We start from the raw sequence: 8,151 nt of genomic DNA, 5'->3' as shown, positions 1-8,151 counted from the left end.
GTGTGTGTGTGTGTGTGTGTGTGTGTGTGTGTGTGTGTGTGTGTGTGTGTGTGTGTGTGTGTGTGTCCAACAAGGACAGTTTGTTAGCAATAGTCTCATGAGTTGGCAAAAAGATTTATTAATTACAAACAGAACAAATATTTTCTAGCAGGGGGTGCACACTGTAAAAAGGTTGTGAACCACCACTGTAAACCATTGGTTTGGTGATGATGGTAACATTTGTTTAAAGTAACACAGTCAGTGTGACCAGTACAAGCAATGAGGAGCAGGACATTGACATCAGCATGACATGGCATGAACCCTCACATTTGTATCAACAGGAAAAACAGGTAGAAGATAAACACAGGCCTCAGCAGAGCACTCCCTTCATCACACTGCAGACATAGCTACATCACTCCACAAATACCTCTAACATGTTGATATTTCTCCAAAATAAACGTTTCATCACAAAAGCTATCATCTATAACAAAACATAAAAATATTGAATATAAAGAGGAAAAATATTATTTTACACATGAATGAGATTGTATTATTATTAATATTTTTCAATAACTAATCATTAATATTTGGTTATACACACACGAATATAATATATTAAATTGTATTATATATACTTAATACAATTAATAATTAATTAACACACTCCTGGATTTCACGGACACACGGACGACCATAACAAACCCCATGTGCTCATCACCATGGTGACTCTTCCTGTTGGCCACGCGCCCGTGTCGTCATCAATGAGGGACGGTGACTGAGCAGAAGAGAAAACTGGAAGGTTCTGGGGACACCGGAGAGTGACTCAGCGACACCGGAGAGTGACTCAGCGACACGGGACCGTGACTCAGCATGGGAGAGGGATACATAAAGAGGAGGAGGAGCGGTGTAAGCAGAGAGCAGACCTGGGGCAGAGTGAGACCTGGGAAGGTGAGTAAGATCTGGAGATGAGAAAGGGCCACTAACGGCGTAATATGCTTACCCAGGATGGGCAGGAAATGCCAGCAGTTATAGGTCTGCTGATATGGGATGGAAAAGGGTACAATGGCTACTCATTTTTTTTTTTTTTTACCCAGGCTAAGAAAGGGCCACACAGGGAAGAAGAATATTTTAACCAGAGATGCTGGCTTCTATTGAATATAGGAATTAATTTTGTGCAACTGTGTAAAGAGCCAGACTCATGAAATATCCTAGATCAGCGGTGTCCAATAGGGATTAAACGCTAGCCACACTTGTGGTTGTTTTTGCCATTTTCTCCATATCCGCCACATTCTTGTATCAGGCACAGTAGCGTTACGTCGCCCGCCTCATTGTGTCTGTCCCCAGGGCCGCAGACAGTTTTCCTGGGACCCTCTCTCTTTTCCACCCCCACACAACACACACAAACCTACCCCCTCACTCCAAATACACCGCCCCCTCCCCCCCTACAGCTAACCTGGGGTGAGGACTCCGGTTCTGCAAATGAAGGTGCCGGACAGTTAAACCCCCCCCACCGCCAGTGAAGCCCCCCCCCCCCCCTGCAGATGTCCCGGCTCTCCTCCCTGCCTATGCCCCCGTTCGCCACAACGCAGCATCCTATTCGCCACGTGTGGCTAGTGGCCAATGTATTGGACACCGTTGTCCTAGATACTTGTAATAAAATGTCAAAAACATTAGATTGTCAACACCCTTTTTAGAATGTGATTGAACATCCGTTAGCGTGTTGCCCAGCCCCCTGTCTGTGTCACGAGAACGGACAGAATATATTACTCATTTCCTTTTGTGAAGACTATTTATTGAATTCCTTGGGTGAGAAATCACTGCTTGGAAGGAAGTTATGTTTTGTGATGTACTGCACAGAACCATGGAAAGCTTACAAAACAGGAACGCAATAATTAATCCGTTGTTTAAAAGTATTATAAAAACGCAGAACTGCACACAATTCTCTTGATAAATATTGTTGTGTTTACAGAGGCTATTTTTTTTTCCAGCTGTGTGTGTGTATATGTCTGTCTTTGTTTTATTTACGGGATAGCGATAAAGTATTTGTTCCCATCTTTAATCACTATCGGGAAGTATTAAAACCAGTATGAAATTAACGGTTAAATATGACTGCTTTATAAAAAGGGACTTTTAACTTTTGTCTATAGTAATTATTATTTGGTAATATTTATTACGTTGGCTAATATGGTATCTCTGAGGCATGGATTTCCATTCAGAAATACATGAAACAAAGCTGCTTTTTAAAATATGTTTACATTTGATATTCATGGTTCTTGTGCCACGGTCACAAGACCGTTTCGCGGAGACAAAATGGCCGCCGGTGCTTCGCAGCGACTCAACCCTCCACCGGAACCTACCGCCGGCTGCTAAAATAAGTGCTTTTAAACCCCGTAAGCCCCTCACCAGTAATAAAACTTACCATTAGAAGCAGCCAGCAGTGGGGATTCCAGCGGCGGATCAGTCTGCGGCGAAACAGCCGCAACCAAATGTTCTATTCTGCTTGCGCCAAGTGTAAAATCTTTGCCTAATCTCTTTAATAATAATAATGTGGGGTTTTTTTGTTTGTTTTTTTTTGGTTATTGAACACAGAAGAGCTTTGACCCAGTGCTTTACACAATGGAATTTCCTGATTTAGGACAGCATTGCTCTGAAGCCACATGCAAACAATTGGGTATGTTAACTGTTATTTCAAACATTTGGGGGTTTAAATGGGATTGCAACATTGGACACACAAACCTCAATTTATAATCAATAAACTGGATGTATGTTTTGACTTGGAGTCAAACATTTAAATCCTTAAATTCCAATATCAGAACCATACAATTGTACTTAAAAATAAATCAATCAATTAAAGCCTCTTCTTCCCCTTTTTTTTTTTCTTTTATTTTTTTTTAATTGCAGATTTCCTTTCGTTGAAATGTGATGCCTGTAATGACGTTTTCTGCAAGAACCACATCACTTCCGATCAGCACAGGTGTGCCGCTGCCTACAAGAAGGTATTTTGATCTAGGTTGCTGTAAAAACCTATAATGTTGGAATCTTCATGTTTAAAATTGCAAATACTTGAATTGTTTGTGTCTGTTAACGTGGCCTATCACTAGATTTACAAGCTGTGGAAATATAAACATAAATGGGCGTTGCTAAGTAACAGCTTCAAATACTTTGGTCTTAACAATGTGCGGGTATTTGTTTTCCATTAGGATGTCCAGGTTCCTGTCTGTCCTCTATGCAGCTCTCCTGTTCCAGTAAAGAGGGGGGAGATGCCAGACGTTGCTGTTGGAGCACACATGGACAGGAATTGTAATGATCCTTATAAACGTAAGCAGAAGGTACTGAATATAGCCTTTCTTTTTCTTTTATATGGAAAGCGCGTGACACTGTATAATTCTACATTCTTCCCCAAGCTGGCAATCGTTTGGTGCTCTTGTTATAAATCTGTAACAATCCTTATTGTGTGCCTAACGAAATGAGCGTCTTCTAACTTTGTGCTGCAGTCTGTGAAATGCTGCAGCTGATATGTAACATTATATTACTAAGTGTAACACATTATTGTTACAACTTCCAGAGTAGTAGACAGTCTGGTGTTTGGAACACAGCAACAAATCTGTGTGTGATACTTTGTTGCCAAAGGGCAGAGCTCAAAAAGGTGTGTCGGAGCCTGTTTTCATAAGAGGAAGTGGATATAACTTTCTAAATGGTTACTGTAGCAACCAAAGGATGATCAGTACATTAAAAAAAATATATAAAAAATGTCGGGAGTTAAAAAAGAAAAAAAACCAATGCAGGCAGTATTATCTAATACTACAGAACTGACTAAGCAAAAAAAACACAAAGTTCACGTTTTGCTGTTTTTAAAGCAGCGTTTCCTCGTGTGCTTTTTGTGTTTGTTTTTGTTCTGATAAAAGCGTAAGTTCCTTACATTACAGCAATACAATTTATCCAAGCTGCTGATCATCTCATTCTCCCGTGATCGATCGGGGAAGATCCTGCTTCCCATGGCACACAATATGGCCGCCTATTTCAAAAGCGGAAGTGCTATGGCTTTCTAAATAATAAGCAAGGGAACCCAAGGAAGCTTAATACATTTACCATAATTACAAGGGGCATAGAGAGGGGGGAGCTGCACGACTCCACGGCTACACGGCTGATTTATAAAAATTTTAAAAAAAACGCCACAGGATATTGAATGAAATGTTTAATTAAAAACTTTACTGCTCCATAAAGTGTCTGTAAATTTACATTATTTTTGCTGTTGCATGTTCAACCAAACTGAAAGATTTTAATTAAATAAGTTAATTTGCGGTTTGCTGAACCATTTACGTGTGTGTGTGTGTATAGAGGGGGGGGGGGTGATTTATTGTGTTATTTGCATTGTTAACATTCATGAAATTATTTGCCTCCCTCGCCCAGATATTCACTAATAAATGTTTAAAAGCGGGATGCAAAAAGAAAGAGCTTCTAAAGATCGAATGCGACCAGTGTCACAATAACTTCTGCCTATCGCACCGACATCCCTTAGATCACAACTGTAAGACCGGCCCTCGAACAATCTCTAAAACCGGGTAATGCATTTATTCTTCTGGCATGTCTGTGCTCCGTTTCTCTTTAAATATAGTGAACTGCAGGTTTTGTACGGAAGAGAATGTAGTTAACAATTAAAGGCCACTATACATGTGTCAGTCTCTGTAGTTGCCTACGCAGTCATTTGGTGTTTTTCATAGGACACCCGAAAAATCCATATACAGCAGCAAATCTAGAACCAACTACTTTTGTGTATGGGACTTCCCAAATATGAAAATCAAAACGACAGCGGTAATCTGTAGGCAAAATGAAGTTTCACTTCCAAAAGTAGTTTTATTCAAGGAACATTGAACATAGTGTCAGGACCTTTCGTCACCTTTTGGGCGCTGTTTGACATATGTCATGGTCTTGTCCTCCAGTGGCCCTATATATTTGTTTTTTTTTGAGTGGGGGGGTCAGACAATAGTCCACACGTGCATTTTCAGGGTAAACTAAATGTTGAGTGGTTTTATTTCTCCACAACACAAACATTTGGGCACACTGTTCCTTTTAGACAAAACTCATAAAAAGAACGCCTACTCCCCATAGGGCCTGGAATGGTTAGCAAGATCTCCCTATCTATCAGGCTGGCTGGTTTTGTCCAGTTCCCAATCCCTAAACATATACCACAACAGTTATTGAACAATATTAAAGTCCTTACTGTATCTTTGTTTGGGAATCTCTGTCCCTAGAGAGGGTTTAGGAAATATTTCTGGATAGCAGCTTGCACAGGACAGCTCTGTATTCTGAGACAGCCAGTAGCCTCCTTATCAAGCTGGTTGTCAGCTGTCTCAGCTTACTTCCTGATTGCCCAAGTATTCTTACTGGTTTAACCTTCTGAGTGCTGGATGAAGGACTCGGATGTATGTTTCCCAGGCATAGTTATCAGTTCCTGACTTCACCCTGTCACAAGGAGAGTGCGCGTTCTGCTCAGAAGCGGCGTCATCCTCTTCCATTTTGTCATCCGTGACAGTGATCGCTTCAGAGTTTGGCACTTAAATGGTTAATTGCAGATGATTTTATCCACGGTTCATTAATCTGTCCTTTTTTTCTTCCTGCACTGAGGGCAGTTTTCTGAACGTTGTTGTATTGTTTCCTTGTTTGTAGACTTGCTGCTCTGTGCAGAGCTCAAGAGGCTTCTAAACAAGATGCATCTACTGGCGATGGAGTCTCGGGGCCGGCAAACGCAGAACGCTGCAGAGATTGGAAACCTCAGCAGAAAAGGTATTTGTGGGGGTGTAAGCTGGTGGGAATACCTGGTCTTCAAAAACTGTAACAAGAAACTATGGCGGTCGGAATGTATCCGTAAACTAATTAATAATAATAATATATTAATATATAATAATTCTATGTTCTCTCTTGAAGCAATAATCAGCCTGTCCCTGAAGGAGCCAGAGTTTCTTGTGCAGTTGCCCTGCAAAATGGATTGGTAAGAAAAGATGTTTCTAAAACTTGAGGGGGTCGCCTTTTGCTTCTATTGAGAGATTTAGGGGAAACGTGGAGCGCAGCATTGTTTTCTTATTATTTTTAAGGTGGAATGGGCAGGATTCTGCTTCATCTTTCAAAATCTAATATTGACCATGTAAAGATCACCTGCAGGTATCGCAGCCGTTTATTTATGTGCCTGGCCACCTTTAGGAAGGCGCTTTTAACTAGCTGCCTTAGCAAATGAACAATATGTGGAAACACTTGTATAAAATACTTCTTTAAACCTTGATTTTTTTTAAACATCCGTATGATGTGCTACTTACAATTGATGTTTTAGGACACACTTTCAAGATTTCTACGCCCCCTCAGGTGAAGATAAAATATAATATAATTTTTGCTTGACCTGTGGAAGAGAACGCTCAAACTTTTCCTAAAATCAATTTAGTCCAAGTAAAAAAGGTATCGCCTAACACTGACGTACTCTATTACTTTGCATTAAATTGTATGAAATCCTTAATGTGTGTAGATTGTATTGTATGTCTTTATATATAGTATAGCGCCATTAATGTACATAGCGCTTAGATGAGCCAGTGATTTAATCTACATTGTCTCCTTGTTGTCTCTGGTAAGCCTGAGGATGAAGCACTGCAGAGGGCCTTGGAACTGTCTTTATTGGATGCAGGAATACAGCCAACTTTTAGGTATGTTATTTTAAGGCAAACTAAAATACTGTAGTATAGGACCTGTAATCATTTAGTCCAGCACTTGGCCTTTTCCTTTTCAAATTACTTCCCTCTCCTCACCCGAGTTTAATATTAACCACGTCAGTACTGAGGTCCTTCCTATGCCTTTTATAGGGATTAAAGCAGCAATACTACATCCCCCTGATTTTCTTATTTGTATATGTAAAGCGTGCGGCAATGTATAATTCTACATTCTTACCTAAGCTGGCAATCGTTTGGTGCTCCTGTTATAAATCTGTAACATCCTGATTGTGTGACTAACGAAATGGCCGCCTTCTAACTCTGTTCTGCTGTCTGTGAAATGCAGCTAATATATAACATTATATTACAAAGTGTAACACATTTATTGTTACAGCTTTCAGAGTAATAGACAGTCTGCTGTTTTGGAACATGGCAACAGATCTGTTTGTGATACTTTGTTGCCAAAGGGCACAGGTCAAAAAGTGTATGTCAGAGCCTGTTTCAAGAGGAAGTGCATGTGACTTTCTAAAAGGTTGCTGTAGCAACCAAAGTACATTTTAAAAAAATCATTAAAATGCAAAGTATTATCTAATACTACTGTACTGATTCAGTGAGAGAGAAAAAAAATCGCTATTCAGGATTTTCACTTTTTTTTTTTGTTGCTGCTTTTAAACAAGGAATATTAAATGCTTTGCTACCATAGTCAACACATTGCTTTACACACCCCTCTAGCCGTGAATGGGGTTTTTTTGTATTCTAGTATTGTGTTCAACGTTGTCTTTTTATTAACAATAAGGGGTGTTGGTGTGCAGTGAGTTTGAGAAGCTGTAATTATTACTGGGCATCCGATAAGATAACAGCTTGTCACACTCTGTATACTTGTTAATTTACACAGGAAGGAAGCCTAATGTTTTAAAGGTCGAAGTGAGGCTGAAAAGTAAAATCTCTTTTTCTTAGCCCTCAGGAAGAAGCCCAGGAACTTGCTTGCGCTCTCACTGCCAGCAGGGAGGAATACAAGAGATTTCAACTCAAGACAATAAAAGCCACGGGGAAATGAAGTCTTTTCAAGCCATTCACCAAATCCTGAAGGGGGAATTCTGTTTACTATGTGTAAAGTATTTTAGTTCCAGAAGTGCTCTCGTTCCTATAACTGGTGTTTTTTATTTATGGGGGTTTTTTTTAAATGCCACAAACGCTCTCTGGGAATTTTACAACTTTCCGTATCAATCTACTATGTAGTTGCGTTGAAACTTGGCAATTATTCCTGGTTCCTCTCATCGCCTCGCATTGTATTTTATACTTGTGTCCATTGCTTCATACCTGTACACATTAGGCTACGGATGGGTTTTTTAAAGTTGGAATAAATATTCATTTTATAAACCTAAAGTCTTGTCTTTTTCTACATATGTTACATTTTTAATAGCAACAGAGAGCCTCCCCTGTACCTCAACTGTAAGTCAGGAAGAAGCCAATTGATGCT

At 39.9% G+C, this 8,151-nt stretch overlaps 1 protein-coding gene across 2 annotated transcripts; it reads left to right on the top strand.

Moving 5' to 3' along the window:
* The first annotated feature begins 729 nt into the window (after window positions 1–729).
* ZFAND2A (zinc finger AN1-type containing 2A) lies at window positions 730–8,051 on the top strand. 2 transcript variants are annotated; one of them, XM_075565561.1, is made up of 9 exons: window positions 730–927; window positions 2,572–2,650; window positions 2,881–2,975; window positions 3,180–3,308; window positions 4,390–4,541; window positions 5,647–5,763; window positions 5,905–5,968; window positions 6,598–6,668; window positions 7,629–8,051. In XM_075565561.1, exons 1-9 carry the CDS (start codon window positions 850–852, stop codon window positions 7,726–7,728), a joined length of 885 nt encoding a protein of 294 aa, XP_075421676.1. In that variant the 5' UTR covers window positions 730–849; the 3' UTR covers window positions 7,729–8,051. The 2 variants fall into 2 exon arrangements, with proteins under 2 accessions (XP_075421676.1, XP_075421675.1); XM_075565560.1 differs by having other exon boundaries at window positions 2,569–2,650.
* The last annotated feature ends 100 nt before the right edge of the window (window positions 8,052–8,151 follow it).

This window comes from Ascaphus truei, chromosome 11, assembly GCF_040206685.1.
Source record: "Ascaphus truei isolate aAscTru1 chromosome 11, aAscTru1.hap1, whole genome shotgun sequence".
Classification (NCBI taxonomy): Eukaryota; Metazoa; Chordata; class Amphibia; order Anura; family Ascaphidae; genus Ascaphus; species Ascaphus truei.
This window is presented reverse-complemented; position numbering and strand designations above follow the sequence as displayed.

Coding starts and splice junctions, on each gene's coding strand:
- ZFAND2A (XM_075565560.1), top strand. CDS start 850: ATGGGAGAGGGATACATAAAGAGGAGGAGGAGCGGTGTAAGCAGAGAG. Junction 2,976..3,179: donor GTGCCGCTGCCTACAAGAAG/GTATTTTGATCT, acceptor GTTTTCCATTAG/GATGTCCAGGTTCCTGTCTG. Junction 4,542..5,646: donor CGAACAATCTCTAAAACCGG/GTAATGCATTTA, acceptor CCTTGTTTGTAG/ACTTGCTGCTCTGTGCAGAG.